The following is a 17,290-nucleotide window of genomic DNA, read 5'->3' on the forward strand; positions in this document are numbered from 1 at the left end:
TAGCTAGTAGTTAAACTGAGGTTCAAACCTGAGTGAGCGGCCCTTTCCACAGCTCTTAATGTTAAAAACTGAGTGTACCGTCACTACAGTGCCTATTACCTTTAGTCCTATACACAAATGCCAAGTAGGACAGAGGTTTCCATGGCCTCATCAAGGCCACAAAATTGGCAAGCAGGAGAGCAAAAATTCAGACCCTCCAATATGCTGGGGCCTGGCATCAGAGGTTTTGTTCCTTGGTGAAAAAATGCCAGGTTTGAAGGAAGGCGGAGACTGGATGGTGAGGGAATTTGGAGGAGCAGCCTTAGAATCATACTGTGTAGGCAGTTACCCCCTCTATGCCCACTGAGAAATTGCTAGCCTGTAACTCCAAGGTGCTGGCCTTTCCAAATACGCAGGGCTTCTGGTTTGGGGGACTAAGAGAGTAGCCTTTACTAGAGCTCCATCTCCTACCTGGTTGCTGCCAAGAGCTGGGCCAATCCCCATTTATGACCTTCACATCCCCGCCAGACATTTCAGAGACCCTCAATATTTTGTGTGTTCAAGGAGTTCCTAGGCCTCTGGCGATGGATCTCTTTCTGGTTTTCAGCTGTGGGACATGCACTCCCAGTCTGTGCTTCTGTCTTAGCAGTTGAATGTCATAGTAGAAAACAGACTTTTGGAGTAAGGGCTACATTTGAATACTGGATCTGCCACCTCTTGTCTGGATGACCTTGGGCACATTACTTAACCTTTCAGAGCCTCAGTTGCCCCCTCTGTAAAATGGGAATAGTGACGCCTACTTCCAGGAATGTTATAAGGATGGACAGGGTTATCAACAAAGCACTTGCACGACACCTGACACACAGTGCATGCCTGACAGATGTGATGAATTGATACCATTGCTCCAGGAGCACCCTCCTTCCCCTCCAAGAAGGCAGCAGCCCAGGTCTCCCTCGTGTTAAGAAGAGGCTGCACCCTGTCCCCTGCAGACCCTGCCTGCGTGGGGCTGACCAACTGGGGACCACCTTTTGGGCGTAGGAGAGCTGGTTGTAGGTTGCCATGCTTGCTGCCTCGTTGGCACACGCCTCTTTGGCTTTGTCAAAGGTCAGCTTGTACTGGCCCAGCGGGGAGCGGAGATGGAACACTCCGACGGTGGTATCTAGAAGGGAAAAGACAGCAATCATAGGTCAGCCCGCCTGGTTGGCAGGGTTCCCAGGAAAGGACTGGCAAAGCAGAAGGCAAGCTGTATCCCAGGGGCCTTGGAGAGCCACTTCCCTTCAAGGTAGATTGAAGCACATCATTTAAAATATTTATTTCTTTTCTCAATACAAAAACGGCACATGTTATTGTAGAAATTTGGGCAATCAACAAAGTAAGAAAAAAAATACAAATCACCTAAAACCTTATTCCCTGGAAATAATCATTACTCCAGGGCTAACATTTTGGCATACTTCCCCTAAAGAATTTTTATTTTCTTTCTTGGTAACTTATTTTGACATAATTTCATACTCTTCTAGACTTTTTACCTCTTCCTTTACATGTCATATACATTACAAATGTGGCAGCATCCTGCATATAGAGTTTTTAGAATTTTTTAAAAAATTTTATTTATTTATTTGATACAGAGAGAGAGAGATCACAAGTAGGCAGAGAGGCAGGCAGAGAGAGAGGAGGAAGCAAGCTCCCTGCTCAGCAGAAAGCCCAATGTGGGGCTCGATCCCAGGACCCTGAGATCATGACCTGAGCTGAAGGCAGAGGCTTCAACCCACTGAGCCACCCAGGTGCCCCTAGAAAGCTTTTTAAAAACTTAACATTGAATCATGATTATTCCCCCATTTCCTCTAGCAAGAGGATTTCCCCCTCAATACTTATAGTTGAATAATTTTTGTGAACTTTACAGCCATGACAAAATACTTTAAAGAGAGTCTTTGCAGCGCGTCTGGGTGGCTCAGTGGGTTAAAGCCTCTGCCTTCGGCTCAGGTCATGATCTCAGGGTCCTGGGATCGAGCCCCACATCGGGCTCTCTGCTGAGCAGGGGGCCTGCTTCCTCCTCTCTCTCTGCCTGCCTCTCTGCCTACTTGTGATCTCTCTCTCTCTGTCAAATAAATTTAAAAAAAAATCTTAAAAAAGAGAGAGAGAGAGAGAGAGTCTTTGCCAAGGACTCTATGTTTTCTGGTCTCACTCTGCCCTTAAAAAAGTTTTCTTGCCATTTCTCCCCTAAGAGACTGAAAGAGTTATCACTTTTTCCTGGCTGAAATCTTTTTTAGCCAGACAATTAAATGCAGAGACCAGAAATAGTTCAAGAACCGAGTTACATCTTTACATTGTCAAGTTCATTACCAAATGCCACTAAAAGGTCACTTTCTACACCAAAAAGAGTTAAGTTCAAGGTCTTTCTTTGACCTTAGTCTGGTAGAACATTCCACAGGTTGTATGATCCTGTCAGACCTATCAGAATTGCAGACACTTCCAGCATAACAGTCTGGGGAAGGATGGACAGATGTTTTTCCATGTTGCTAAGGCAACATGATTCTTAATAGGGCATCTGAGTGGATATGTAACAGTGCATTTGATCATCCTTGACTGTTAGATATGGGTTATCTGTAATCTTTTATGATGCAAAGTAATGCTAGGATGGTACATCTATCTTTATTCCCTTATTAGATTGTGTGTCTATTGGATGTGTTTCTTGAAGTGGAGCTACCAAGTCTCAGCGTGAATTATTTTAAGGCTCTCAGCACACGTTGTCCAACTGGCTGCCATGAAGGCTGTACCAGTTTGCCCTCCTCTGAACCGGAAGAGTAGGTACTTCCTTCCAAGTGTGGCATGGTTCTGTAACCAAGCCCACAGGGAAAGCTGAGGTCTTAGCCCTAAACCATCCTGGCTTCCTAAGGGTAACTACTCAGCTTCAACAGCGGGTGAGTCCAATTCTGATGCCCAGTCACTTAGTAACACTCCTGTCTCTTTCTTGACATTCATGAGAGCAGAAGGGAAAAGCCCCCCGGAAAAGAAGAGCTGAATAGATTTCCACCTGTGAGTCAGCTGTGGGAACAACAGGACTGGCTGAGTGGACCATGCCCTGAAGAAAAAAGCCGAGCACTTTCTTGACTTCACTCTTTGAGGCAAAAGGCTCGCAGATCAACGTCCCTGGTCCCAGGTGCACATTTCGGCACCCATCCTAAATCGTAACTGCTCATAGAATCCTTCTGCTTGGTAGCCTCACCTTGAACATAGAATGTCCCCAACCAAGCTCTCAAATGTTGCACCATGTTGCTTCCCATCTGTTTGAACACAACCACACTGGGTTTGCTTTCTTGAGATAGAAACCTTATGTGGCTTACTTATCCTCACCTTCTCTGGCCATAGGGCTGCCTTAAGCTCACCCTTCTTCCTGGTTGAGACCCTATTACCTTGAGGTCATTGCCATGACATCTTTTGAGTCTCCACCATAGTCCCAGGCCTCTATTAAGCTTATCTGAGTATTCCCTTTCTCATCCTACCTAGGGATCTTTCCCATCTCTGTCAATTCTTCAAAATAACTTTTTTTACACTGATAAATATATATAACATGCAATTTACTTTTTTGACCATCTTAAGGGTACAATTCAGTGGTATTAAGTAGATTTACAATGTTATACAACCAACATCACTATCCATGTCTAGAATGTTTCCATCATTCCAAACAGAAACGTGGTCACCATCAAATTGTGACTCTCCATCTCCCTCTCTGCAGCCCCTGGTAACCTCTACTCTACTTTCTGTCTCTATGAATTTGCCTGTCATAGATCCCTTGCATATGTCCATAATATTTATCCTGTGGTGTCTGGTTTATTTCACGAGACATGGTTTCAAGTTTCATTCATGTTACAGCACATGCCAGAATTTCCTTCCCTTTCCAGGACCAGATTATATCACACCATATGGATAAGCTACAGTGTGTTTATCCACTCCTTTGTTGATGGACACTAGGGTTGTTTCCACCTTTTGGTTTAACATGGGCATACACATATCTGTTGAGTCCCTGCTTTCAGTTTTCTTCTATTCGTGTTCTCTCTTTTTTTTTAAGTTGAACCATCAGCACAAGATAAACTGCTGTCTTCGGTTCTGTGACTTGCCTTTCCTTGTCTTATCAATTTAAAAAAGTGTCTTCAGCAACACTGGGAATCCCCTTGAAAAAAGACAATGTCATATATCCTGTGTATTTTCCTTGCTTACATTTCTTCTATCTCATCCCTGAAAGGGACCTGAAGCATCTTAGAATTTGGCCCATGTTATAGACTGCATGTTTGTGTCCCCCCAGACTCATGGGGTGATATTCCCAATGTGTTGGTATTAGGTAGTGGGGCCATTGGGAGGTAATCGGGTCATGAGGGGAAAGCCCTCTTGCGTGGGGTGAGTCTGTGTGTGTGTGTATTTTTAAAGTAATCTCTACACTCAACATGGGGCACAAACAACCCCGAGATTAAGAGTGGCATGTTCCAGGGACCCCTGGGTGGCTCCGTTGGTTGGGCGGCTGCCTTCGGCTCAGGTCATGATCCCAGCATCCTGGGATCGAGTCCCACATCGGGCTCCTTGCTCTGCGGGAAGCCTGCTTCTCCCTCTGACTCTGCCTTGCCACTCTGTCTGCCTGTGCTCGCTGTCTCTCTCTCTGACAAATAAATAAATAAAATCTTAAAAAAAAAAAAAAAAGAGTGGCACGTTCCACGGACTGAGCCAGCCGGGTGTCCCAGGTTTGTGCCCTTATAAAAGGGACCTCAGAGAGCTTCCTAGTCCTTCTGCCACATGAGGACACAAGAAGACAACAGTCAGAACCTGGAAGAGGACCTTCCCTAGAAGATGGCCATGCCGGCACCCTGATCGTAGCCTTCCAGGCTCCAGAATGGTGAGAAACACATTTCTGTTGTTTTTAAGCCACTCAGTAGATAGTAGCAGTCCGAACGGATTAAGACAGTATGCATCAGGTGTTAATTCAGTAGTTACTATTGAGATTTGTAAAAACTGCCTCACTAACAATACCATGTCTCTAAAACAACCCTGTCCTAGTCAGAGACATCCAATAAATCTTGATTGGCCATAACATGTAATACCCTGAATTGCTCTCTGAACCACTGCTGTCCCTCTGGCTCAGAATGACCTTGCTGGGTCCCTTGTGGATTTCCTCCTTGAGGCTTTAAGATCACCTACACCTCTGCATTTCCAATTTGGCTTTCTACTTTGTTGTGTGTTGTGATTCCTAGTTTTACATTACTTGTGGGTTTATTATAAGCCATTTAGATCAGCCTCGGAAGAGAATGCCACACATGCCGATCGATGTGTATTATCGAAACAACCGCTCAGAAGCTGCATCTGCACGTGGCAGGTGCTTCCTCTGTTATTTAAACCCTGAACTATGCTCCTTAGATTCAATTCCAACCGATGGTTGCTAAGCAACTTGGGGAAAGCCTGTTTCAGGAAAATTCACATTGGATGACCTTTGAGCTCCCTCCTAGTTCTAAGGCTCCCAGTCGAGATGAATTATTTCAGTCCTCTGCTACCAAAGCCTGCTACCTCCTGGGCACTGGGTCCTGGGCAATGCTTGGGCTGTTTGGCCTGGCTTTTAATTCTGTTCCCCTTTGCTCTTGAGCAAATCCCTTCCCCAGGCCAGAAGGCCAGTGACCCCCTAGCCACACTGACCTTGGAAGTGGAGATCGGCACAGTCGGCATCGGCGTGGCACTGCCCGTTGTCCTGCAAACATCGGTCGATGGGCAGCTGCTCTGGCTCACAGTCTGTCCCGTCTCCCACGTAATGACTTTTACATTCACACTTGTGCTTGCCCTGTGGGGAGAGCCGAAGCGATGAGAAGCCCCTTTTCTAGGACTCCAGGACCCTGATGTGCTCTGCAGGCCTCCATCCAGCACAGGAGATGCTCTGAAGCACCAGGAAAATGCCTTGCTTATAAATAGTGGCAATTAAGTCATTGCTATGTCTCATGTTGGTACAGACTCATGAGGAAATGTCCCCTAGGCTCAAATGTTCCTCGGAGACAGCGTCCCTGACCCGTTAAAGAAAGCAACCCTCTTCATCCCTTCTATCACGCTGGCCCAATTCATACTCTGCCTGACTCTTGGTCAGGTGCTTGGTACTTTCTGAAAGTATCTTGTGCACCTGTTTCTGCCCAGAGCATCGCCCCCTCCCCCCCTCACATTTCATTGCTACATCCCTGGCTCTGACAACAGCACACGGCAGGTGCCTGATGACCACTTGCCCAATCAATGAATGACCTCACTTAATCCCCGAACAATTCTATGAGGGCTGCATTATTAGACTCACCTGGCAAATGAGGAAACAGAGACTGGGAGAAATCAAGTAGCCAACTCTGGGCCACGGAGTATAAGTGGGGGAGCTAAGAGTCAGAGAGTGACTCTGAGTCCCAAGTTCACACTTAGGACCACAGTGGACATTATCTTCTACCAACTTCCCTTCCCAACAGATAAACCTGGCACCAGGGCACTGATCCCATTCTAAAAAGGCTTGAGTTTGGGGGTCCAAACCTGCACTTTCCCCCCACTTTTCACTGACATTTTGTTTTAATAAACTTATTACTTTGGATAATTCTAGATTTTGAGGAGAGCTGCCAAGATAGCAGAAAGTGTTGCCATATACGCTTCACCATGTTCCCTCACGTTACCTAGTCACAGTATCTTTGTCAAAGCTAAGAAATGGGGACACCTGGGTGCCTCAGTCGATTAAGTGTCTGCCTTCCACTTGGGTCATGATCCTGGGGTCCTGGAATTGAGTCCCATATGGGGCTCCCTGCTCAGTGGAGAGTCTGCTTCTCCCTCCCCTCTCCCTCTACTCCTTGCCCCATTCTTGTGCTCTTTCTCTCTGTCTCAAAAAACCACAAAAAACAAAAAAACAAAACAAAAAAAACAAAAAAACCCCCAAAAGCCAAAAAACAAACAAACAAAAAACAAAAGAAAAAAAAACCCCACTAAGAAATAAATAATGGCACATTACTATGAATTAACCATCGATTTTATGTAGATTTCACCGGTTTTCCTCCTCATGTCCCTTTTCTGTTTAGGACACCACTTGGCATTCGGTCTGCAGACCTGACAGGACGTAGAGCGCGGTGGGAAGGAAGCTGAGGGGGAGGCCGAACGGCGAGCAGAGGGAAGCGAGGCTGAGCGACGCGGAGCCGCTCCCGAGTTTCCCGGGGGAAGAGAGACTCACCGGGCCGGTCATCTTGCAGGTGGCGTGCTCGTGACACCCACCGTTGAGGCCGTCGGCACAGGGGTCTATCTCCTTGCAGCTGCGACCGTCCCCCTTGTAGCCCTTCAGACAGCTGCAGGACACCTTGGTGCCCTTCTGGGAACACCTGGCCACCTTGGCACAGCCCCCGTTGTTCTGTTTGCAGAAATCCACAACTGCACGAGCAGAAGGGAGAGGGCGCACTGAACCACGGTGTGTGGAATGTGAGCTTCAGACGGGGGTTAGGGGTCACCCTGGGATCAGGGGACATTGGGAAGGAAATGGGCCCCAGCAGGTTGGGGTCTTCCTTCCCCATTCCCGAGAGCCCCTGGGCTAGCCTCTGGGGACACTAGAATCGTGTGGCTGATAGCCTCTGAGACCAGGCCTGATGACCTCTGTGCACCTGTGACCTCCTTTGTCACATACCTCTAGGCTCCACTTTGCTAGTTTCCTGAATGAGTTTGAGTTTTTAATGTTAGGACAGGTGTGTGTATGTGTGTGTGTGTGTGTGTGTGTGTGTGTGTGTGTGTGTGTGTAGTTACTGTACTCTTGAGTACTTCATGAGATGGTCTTCGTTAACCTCACTCCACAGATGGTCGCACTGAAACCCAGAGAATTTAACTGTCTTACCCCCGGTGATAACGTGGTGGGACAGGGACTTAAACCCTACTTGGTTTGACGCCCAAAGCTCATACTTTCCCCACTGTGTTGTGCTACCTGTTAGGACCTTTGTTTTCACAATCTCCCAAATTTCAACCCAATACTAGATGAGCTCTAGCCTCAGGAGCAGCTAGAAAGCTATCTGATTTCTCCTGCCTGGCTTTTGCCTGGAGTCATGGCAGCCACTTGAAATTTTGAGAGAATAAACATGAGGACCAAAGGCCTCATCCTAAGAACAGTAGAGTGGAAAGACAGAACCTGAGTCTTTGCTGCCATTGTTGATAAGTGGCCTATTTCTGGACTGCCTTCTGGCAGATTACAAAACAGCAGGTATAACAAGAGCTAATTTCTGTAAAGAAATTATGTATCTTTATTTACATATTTATGCATGAAAGAAGTTAGAAAGTACATGTGGCATAGGCTGGTAGGTTTCTCCCAATATCTATTGTCTCCTTTTTCTATAGTAAGAGATTTTTCATTGGGCTCATGGTTGTCTAAATGAAGACTACATTTCCCAGGCTCCTTTGCAACTAGGTATGACAGGTGATGGGGCTCCAGCTGATGCAATGGGAACAGAAGAAATTTTTACTGACTTCTAGGTGCATCTAGAAGTCAGTAAAAATTTGAGGGAAGGAGGTTTGCCTCCCTCTTCACCTTGCCCATCCTGCTGCCTGGGATGTGCTGGATGACCATCTCAGGCCAGGGAAGTGAATGATGGCAGAGCAACAAGGTAGAGTCTGGGCTCCCAGATGTCCTGTCAGAGTTATGTTAGTTTTGGATGGCTCCATTCAAACTACTATATGAGGTAAAAATAAACATCTGAACATTTGCCTTGTTTTTGCCACTGTCCCTTTGGGTCTCTGCACGGCTGAACCTGTGTCTTAATTACTAAAGACAGACATGGCAATGGTTAGAGTGATTCTCACCAAATGATGAAAGTAAGAGTTAGGTTTTTTTTTTTTTTTTTAGTACTGTAAGGTATTTTCTGATATTTTTTTGAAGGCTGGGTTCCCTGTGGAGTTACAAAAACACTCTACAATAAGGTGCATCACTCTGAGTGTGCAAAGCGATTTCAGAACAATGACCTGAGAGGTGCATGAGCAAACCACATTTAGGATACTGAGTCACAGAGAGGGTAGGTACTGGGAAAATGACCCAGGCAGGAATGGGAGGATCAGGAAGAAGTCCAGGCACTGTGACCAATTCCACTCTGCTCCTGCCCCACCCTGTTTCACACACGCACCAACAGGACCTACCTGTGCACGTGATTCCGTCCCCTTCATAATTCAGGTTACACTCACAGGTGTTGTTCTCCTTACAGGTGGCGTGAGCAGAGCAAGAAGGTGTGCACACAGGGGGCAAGGCTGCAAGCAAGGACGTCACCGTTCATGCTGCACCTGTGATGTGAGGACTTGGGCACACCGAGACTCGCTGTCTGGCCCGTCCCCGTGTTTCAGAAGTACCCCCCTTCCAGTGGGAGGATAGGGTGATTTGCTAAGTTTCCTCCCAGCCTGGAGATTCTGAGATCCCAGAATGACTCTGTAGTATGAACACATTAACTCTACAATGCTATTCAGATTGAACTATGATATGTCACTTCTATGGGCAATCAGTTAAAACCTTGTACCTCAACAATGATAACTTCACCAGATTAGCTCTTTGGCCCTACAGGCATAGGCTCCAGAAGGAGCAGACTGGATTGGAGGAGAAATTCCATGGGCTTCTGAGGGCACTGCTCAGCTTGAGGGAAGTCTGGAGCTCTGGTGGGTGAATGGGGTGACCGTGTCAACAGGCAGCGCAGAGCCATGGGGCGGTCAGGGGAGGAGGGGAGGCGCGGGAACGGAAGTTCAGGGGTTCTGGAATCACAGTTTGCTCAAGCCCATGGGGAGAACTTAATCATACCCTCCTGCCCCGCTGCCCCCAGCGGTTCACAGTGATAATTCAACCTTCACATCTCAGACCTTCCACCAGAAGTCAGGGCTCAGGGTAAATGGGGCACCTCAGAAAACTGGCTGCTCAGGAAGGATCTAGATCGTGATGATGAGGATCATGATTGACAATGATAATGGCAGCTCTCATTATAAACACCATCTCCGACCCTCACAGACCCTCCCCTGCAAAGGGTTGATCAGGCCCTTTCTTTTGCAGGTGAGTGCACTGAGGCCCGTCCTGGGTGGGTTATTCCGGGCCATTCACCTAATAACTAGCAGAAACGGGGGTCAGATCCCAGACTCCACAGTACCATGCATTTTCTGTGAAACCACTCTGCGTCTGTTGGCACATGTGTGTGCCCGGGACCGTGATTCTGCGGGACCATTCCTGCCCAACCCTGTATTGTCCGCCCAAGCTGGGTCCCTCTGTGATTGCACGGGACGGTGTGCTGGTTTCATGGGTTTGAGTTAAATCTTTTCAGCCAGTTTTTCCTCTAGTCCCCAAATCTCCTGAGGCCTGGGGCCATGTATCCAAACCTTCTTTTCCTTGTGGAAAAGGAAACACCCGTTTTGTTGTTTTTTTCAGGTGCCTCGCAGGCCCCCAACCTCAGCTGAAGGTTTTGGGAGGCCGATCGGCAGCGCGTTGCTCCAGACAGCCGACCGCTCCCGGGACACACCTGTCTGAGTGTCGCAGAAGCGGCCAGTCCACCCTGTTTCACAGAAGCACTGTCCTGAGCCCGTGGGGCCGTCATCACACTGTCCGTGGGCTGAGCAGCCACAAGCTGTAAAACAAATTGGAGGGGGATTGGAAATCAGTGATCAGGGGTGGAAATCCTATCAGTCAGCTCACTGGCCACCTGTTGGCTGTGTTGTCAGTGTGGGAGGATCATGCTTATGTCATCGTTTTCATTCATTCATTCGAAGGAACATAGTCCGTGGCTATCATGGGGCCGACACGACTAGGCAATGAGCTTACAGTGAAAAACAGAAAACAGAAGGTTCCTGCTCTCATGGGGTTTACAGTCCAGGAGCAACTGGCTTTTGAACATGTAATTATAAAGATGGTGAGTGTTATAAACACAGAAGTAAGAGGGTGTCATAGGGTATGTAGCAGAATAGAAAGAAGAGAGAACCTTATAGAATCTCCTAACAGAGAATCTATTTAGCAGCGACATCTTCAAGATACGTACCAAGTCTTCCTCTTCTTGCCACCTTGAGCACTATACCCCTGCCCCAAGGCACTACCGGCTCTCACCTGGATTATTTCCTTCAGTTCCCCAGAGGTGGCCCTGCTTCCGCTCTTGCTTTCCTACAGTAAGTTCTCCTTGGGGCAGCTGCAGCAATCCTTTCTAATCTGTTCAGCGCACTCCTCCATTCACAGTCCTTCACTGGCCACCATTACACTTAGAATAGATGAAGGGCTACCTCTGCCAGGAAGCTCTTATGTTTCCTGGTCTCTGGTGGCCTTCAGATTTCATTACCTTCCTCTCTCCCTCTTTGCCCACTCTGCTCAGCCACTATCAGTGCATGCCACACCCATTTCTGCCTCAGGACCTTTGCACTGGCTCATTTCTCTTCTAGAAACGCCATCCCTCTAGTCTGCAACTGCTCTGTACAGTAGTCCTTGCTACATGTGGCTATGTAAATTTAAAGTAATTAAAATAAATCAGTTCCTTAGTCACACATTTTGAGTGCTCAACAGCCACATGTGGCTAGGGGCTCTCACTCCTGTTGGTAGAGTTACAGACTATTTCCAGCATAACTGAAAATTTCTTTGGGCAGAGCTGCCATTGGAGATCCCCATGCCTGCCCCCACCTCTTTTTGGTCTTGTCTCAAATATTCCCTGTGTGAGATGTCTTCTAAAATAGTGCCTCCCTGCCTTCCCCATTCTCTTAACCTGCTTCTTTCTCTTTATAACTTTATAACTAACTACCTTTGTTTTCAAGTGTATATTCCTTGAGAATTGGGATTTGGCCCCCTCCCAACACCACTGTATCCCTACAACTTAGAACAATTCCTGGCTTTAGAGCAAGTCACTTAGCCCCCTTGTGTCTCAGTTTCCACATCTGGTAAGTAGGGGTAATGACAGTACCTCCCACGAAGGGTAGTTGTGAGGATTAAGTAAGAGACAAAACATACCTGCCGGGCACATAGTAGGTGCTTAGTAAACATTAACTGGAAACATGAGCTGTCAATATTAATAAGGACTCTAAATGCATGTTGGTTGAGTGACTGAATGAGTGTTGCTCAGTCACAGCTTGTCTTGATGGCTGCAAGGGATGTGAATTTCACTTCTAGAGCTAGGGCTCTTTCGGTGGATGGGACTGGGAATACATCCAGGGAGGGAAGACGCATGTCAAGGCAGGCAGATGGGAGGTGAGGGGATGGGAGAGAGGGGAAGAGGATGCTACTGGGTCAGGCAGGTGATGTGGACGAGGACAGGGAACACACGGCTGAACAACAGGCTAAAGCAGGGGGTGTGGGAGCCACGTACGCTGACAGTCAGGCCCGAATCTCCCCGGCAGGCACAGCTCACACGCCGTCCCATTGAAGCCTGTGTTGCATCTACACTCGCCTATGCCTGAGTACTGATCGAGGCAGACACCGCGGTTACTGCAGGGGGCATCCGCTCCTCCCGGGCAGGCTGGAACAGACGACACAGCAGTGACTCAACAGTCTCCCAAGACCCAGAGCAGCTCAGCATCTTTGTAATGTGAGGCTGATCGGCCCTCAGCTGCGGGGCTCATCTCCATGATCCCAGAGAGACCGTGGCCCTGGGGACACACCCACATAGTGTCACCGGATGCTTAGGGCAAGCCAGTGGCCTTTGGGGCCTGAACTTCAATGTATCAGATAGGATTCTACCGTGGCAGAGCAATATGCTGAACCATGTATTGTATTTGGGGTTAGGAGGCCTGAATTTGAGCAGATCTGGGCTGAATTTCTTTGAGCTTCAGTTCTGTTAGCTCTAGAAGAGGGCGATGATGATGATGATGACGGAGACCACACTGTGACTGAGGTTCAAATACATTACTTAGGGCTCAGTTGGTTAAGTGTCTGCCTCCGGCTCAGGTCATGATCCCAGGCTCCTGGGATCAAGACTCTCACTGGGCTTCCTGCTCATCAGGGAGTCTGTTTCACTCTGTCCCTTTATGTGTGTGCTCCCTCTCTCTCAAATAAATAAAATCTTTTAAAAAAAAGGTTACTGTAACTGAGAGCACTTTGAAAACATAAGGCACTGAGCAAATGTAAGGACACCGATTTTTGTGCACACTCAAGTGATGGAGTGTGGATACTGGGTGATCACGTGTACTCCCAGCCCAGAATTTTCTCAACTGGACCACAGTGAATGGAGGACACATGGTGGTTAAAACCACAGCTTCTGGGGACACTCTGTGGGATCTTGGGCCTGCTGCTTATCCTCTCTCTGCCTCAACTTTCTCATGTGTAAAATGGGGATAAAAATAGAATCTGTTTCTAGGGCTTGCCTGGGTGGCTCAGTGGGTTAAGCCTCTGCCTTGAGCTCAGGTCACGATCTCAGGGTCCTGGGATCGAGACCCGCATCGGGCTCTCTGCTAGGCAGGGAGCCTGCTTCCTCCTCTCTCTCTCTCTCTCTCTGCTTGCCCCTCTGCCTACTTGTGATCTCTCTGTCAAATAAGTAAAATCTTAAAAAAAAAAAAAATAGAATCCGTTTCTTAGAGGTGGTTGCCAGGTTTAAATGTGTTGTTATATATGGGAAGCAGCACGCAACAAATGTTGCTTAATCAAAACAGTGTGTGGTCAAGGGGAAGTGCCATGGCGTTTGTTATGATTGGCCAGAAGTTCTATCTATACACAAAGATTTCAGAATGGGCCCAAATGTCCTTTGGCAAGGAGCCCTTTCCTGGTGAGGTAAGAGAGGGAGGTGATGTCATACATCCCACAACAGGGGGGTTTCAGGAAACCATGGCCCCCACACCTCCCTATTAGCACAGCACCCTGCCAAGGTAGAATTCTATGCATTGAAACTCATGTGCTCATCAGTGTCCTGGACCAGCATCAGAAATGAAATAACGGTGTTTCTAGCACCATGGGAAATGTCTGATGCTGTCCTGCTGAGCAAAAACGCACAACCCAATGGCAATTGAGGCACAGGAGAATCTCAGCTCTGTAAAGAACAAAATATGACGCAAGGAAAAGTGGAAGGAAAGCTAAGCAACTCTTTAAAATGGTTGCTTGCGGATCGTTTCTTGGAGGGGTTCCTGGGAGCAATGCGGTCCGACGCCCCCTCCCCCACCCCTGCTCCACAGCGTCTGTACTTTCAGATACAGCGCAGAGATGGCACAATCCTTTCAGAATCGCGAGGTGGTAAGAGGCGCCCTCACCCTGACAGTCTCGCCCGAAGTAGCCCTTGCAGCACCTGGGGAGCCGTATCACCATGGTGCACTGCTCCCGGCAGCCTTCCAGGTACCCTTTGAAGGACATGTTGTATCGACACTTCTGCTTCACGCCCTAAAGGAAGAAAGCGCACTAGCCCTCCGCCTTCCACCGCCCGGACTTGGGCTCTTTGGCTCTAGTCCGCCCCCAGTGGAGGGTCCTGGGTACTGCCCAAATTGAAAGTGGGGCTCCCTGGCCCGGGAGCCCTTTTAAAAAGAAAAGGAATTCTTAGGTGTGTAGGTAGGCAGGTGGATGGGGGAGGGGGCAGAGCTAGAGTTCACAGAAGTTCTCCTTAGCCTTAAGAGGAAGGACTTGCTGACCCTTAGAGCTGTTTGCAAAGGGTGCAGTCTCTTGCGAGGAGAGTGGGGGAGAGATAGCTTTCCATCATACAGGGGGGTGGGTGGGTGTGAAGGGGTGGTGGTGGGGTGTTTGTGGTAAGGTCCCCAAATCATCAGTAGGGAAGGCATGAGTTCCAGGGGTGTTTTTGTTAGAGATTTTACTATTGGAATAGAAGGAAACTGACTTTGGGGTATGTAAAAGAGCAATATTTAATGAGTGCTTTTAAAGTACATTTTAAAATGTACTTTTCCTAATAGCCACACACAGAATAGTTGTTAGCTCCATTTTATGGAGGAAAAACCGTATAGATGATGTAATTAGCCAAAGATCACCCATTGGAATTGGATCCCAGTGCCATGGACTCCAAATTCCATTGGCTTGACCATTACTCTTAGGTTGCTTTCTGGGCCCTAATTCTAGCTTTGCTCTTTACTAGCTCTGTGGTCTTGGCCTAATGCTTACCCTCTCTGAGATACATTTTTTTTTCCTAAGTGGAGGAAATAATAGCTTTCTAAGAGAGGTATAATGAGGATAATGTATCAGAAATAAAGGGCCCAACACACGGCCAGGGACAGGGATAGCAGCCAACAAAATGCAGCTATGATTTGCAATCCCATGAGTTTTGTAGACAGTTCCTGGAAGGTGGGTACTGGGTTGACAGGTTGCCTGCACTTAACGAGGCTAAGGATGCCTGGTTGTTAAAGGAATGATGCTGATTGCATTTATACAACCGACCTGCAGACAACACAGCATCATACAACACCCGTGCACACACACACCCACCAGAATGTTTGTTCTGACAATGGAACAAACACTGCGCTCCAAACATTATCACTGCATTCATAATTACCTTTGGCTTACTCCACCTTGGACAGCTGGGCGTATTGGCGCAGCTCCAGCAGTCTCCCTAGTATGCAAGAAAAGAAATGCTTAAAAGTCAAGAATATTGGGCAACCCAAGAGTATACCCCTGGTTAATGCTTTGGTGAGCTGACCAAGAACTTAATCTTGATTTTAAGATTCTGGCTGTGATCAAGAATGCAAAAGCAACCACACTGCCACTTTGCCGTGGAGAATTCTGAAGATCCGTCTCGGCCCTCCACCCCTTGGCTTTTGTTGTTTGAGGTGAAAAGTTCCCTGCTGTACAGTGTCCTTCAGGCATCTGGTCCAGTGGGAAATGCGCACACAAGTGCCCCTTCCACTATAAACCAGCATGATACTTTTGGCCAGTCACACTCTTTGACCCTCAGTTTTCTGATCTACAAGATAGAGACAATGATTCTTGCTGCTGTCTGATCTTCAGGGGACTACTGATGGAAACTATTAACTGCAAAAATGTGTGCAGATGTACCTTGGAAGTTAAGAAGGCCAAAACCTCTACGGCAAAAAAGGACAACTGTTTTTTTTTTTTTTTATCTCCTACTTTGGCTGGTGTCTCAAGAACTTGGGATATTTGTTGAATCCCTACAAGTTGACAGGTTCCCAAGCCAACCGATCACAGACTTGGCCATGAGAGCCACTTCCCCTTTTTGAGACTCAGTTTCCAAATTTATATCACAGAGTCACTGAACAACTTATAATGTTGGATTCCTTTAGAGGTCAGATGAGCATCAAGCCAAATGGCTGGCTCCGAGGTAGTAGCCTACACACGATACTGGACAGATGAATGAGTGTGAAATGTGACAGTGCCTCCTACAAGCAGGGCCCAGGGCAGACATTCAACCACTGTTGCTGAACGAATGAATGATTGAGTAACTCAACAGCAGTGTGGATGGCATATAATACTAGGCTAAACCCTATGAAGTTACCATTTTTGTAATCATACCCTGCCAAATATGGCATTTTATATGGTTCCATCCAGCAGAATAGCCAAAAATGTTTGTTGAATGAATGGGTGAATGACTGAATAGATAAGAGGGTTTGAAAAGGAACAGCTTGTTGCAGGATAACGGGCACCCAGTTAGTCTCAGCAACTCTTCCCTTCAGGGCGAGAGGCTGAATGGACGGGTGGGCTGGTGGATAAATGGGAATGTGCCAGGCCTGGGTGGGGCCGAGTAGATGCTTGTGGGTTCTGAGTGTGAAGGGCACCATCATCTGGCCCTCAGATCTCGTGGGTCCCAGGCTCCCCGAGGACCAGCCCCGAGTGGTTTTGTGGCAGAGTCCATGCTGGGTCATGAGGGCTGTACCCCAACTGTCTCCTATTACGGTACTGTTTTGGGGACTGACCGAAAAATTATATGTGGCGAAAGTGTCACAGCGGCCCCCGAGGGTGGGATCAATCAGGAGGCAATCAATGCCATAGGCCACACCTAGGTCAAACAAGAGTTCTCGCTGCACAATTCTGCATGTTTGGTCGTTCAGGAAGAGCTCGCCCTGCGAGGGAGAGGGGGGGGAGAGAGAGAGAGAGAGAACAGTCAACAATCCTTCTCAGACTTTTCTTCTTCCATAGAAGGTGGCAGCACCTTACCTGCAAGACTCAAAAAGAACTATAATATATATATATATATTCTTATAGATGTTAGATACATACAGCAAGCAGCCAGCGTGTAGTAGGTGCTGAGTAGTGCCGTGTGCTGGGCCTGTGCAAACTCCTTTAATCCTCACAACACCTAGAGCATAGCAGCTATTACTAGGGTCCCTGTTTACAGATGAGAAGACAGAGACAGGAGAGGTTCAGTACCTTGCCCCAGGCCAGGTAGTCTGTGGGCGGTGGTGTGGGCATGCCTACCCAGGC

General features: G+C 47.7%; 1 protein-coding gene across 1 annotated transcript in view; it reads right to left on the reverse strand.

Moving 5' to 3' along the window:
• The window catches only part of STAB2 (stabilin 2), a 163,749-nt gene that overhangs the window by 12,241 nt on the left and 134,218 nt on the right, over positions 1-17,290 (reverse strand). Inside the window, exons 53-61 of the mRNA XM_004742997.3 lie at positions 16,783-16,929; positions 15,408-15,464; positions 14,167-14,293; positions 12,297-12,446; positions 10,479-10,583; positions 9,127-9,234; positions 7,193-7,386; positions 5,653-5,794; positions 1,005-1,138 (exon numbers count right to left, since the gene is read on the reverse strand). Coding sequence (XP_004743054.1) covers positions 1,005-1,138; positions 5,653-5,794; positions 7,193-7,386; positions 9,127-9,234; positions 10,479-10,583; positions 12,297-12,446; positions 14,167-14,293; positions 15,408-15,464; positions 16,783-16,929 — 1,164 coding nt within the window. The remainder of the gene's footprint in view (positions 1-1,004; positions 1,139-5,652; positions 5,795-7,192; positions 7,387-9,126; positions 9,235-10,478; positions 10,584-12,296; positions 12,447-14,166; positions 14,294-15,407; positions 15,465-16,782; positions 16,930-17,290) is intronic.

The sequence above is a fragment of the Mustela putorius genome, unplaced genomic scaffold (assembly GCF_011764305.1).
Source record: "Mustela putorius furo isolate JIRA1106 unplaced genomic scaffold, ASM1176430v1.1 tig00000788_pilon_pilon_pilon, whole genome shotgun sequence".
In the NCBI taxonomy this organism is placed as follows: Eukaryota; Metazoa; Chordata; class Mammalia; order Carnivora; family Mustelidae; genus Mustela; species Mustela putorius.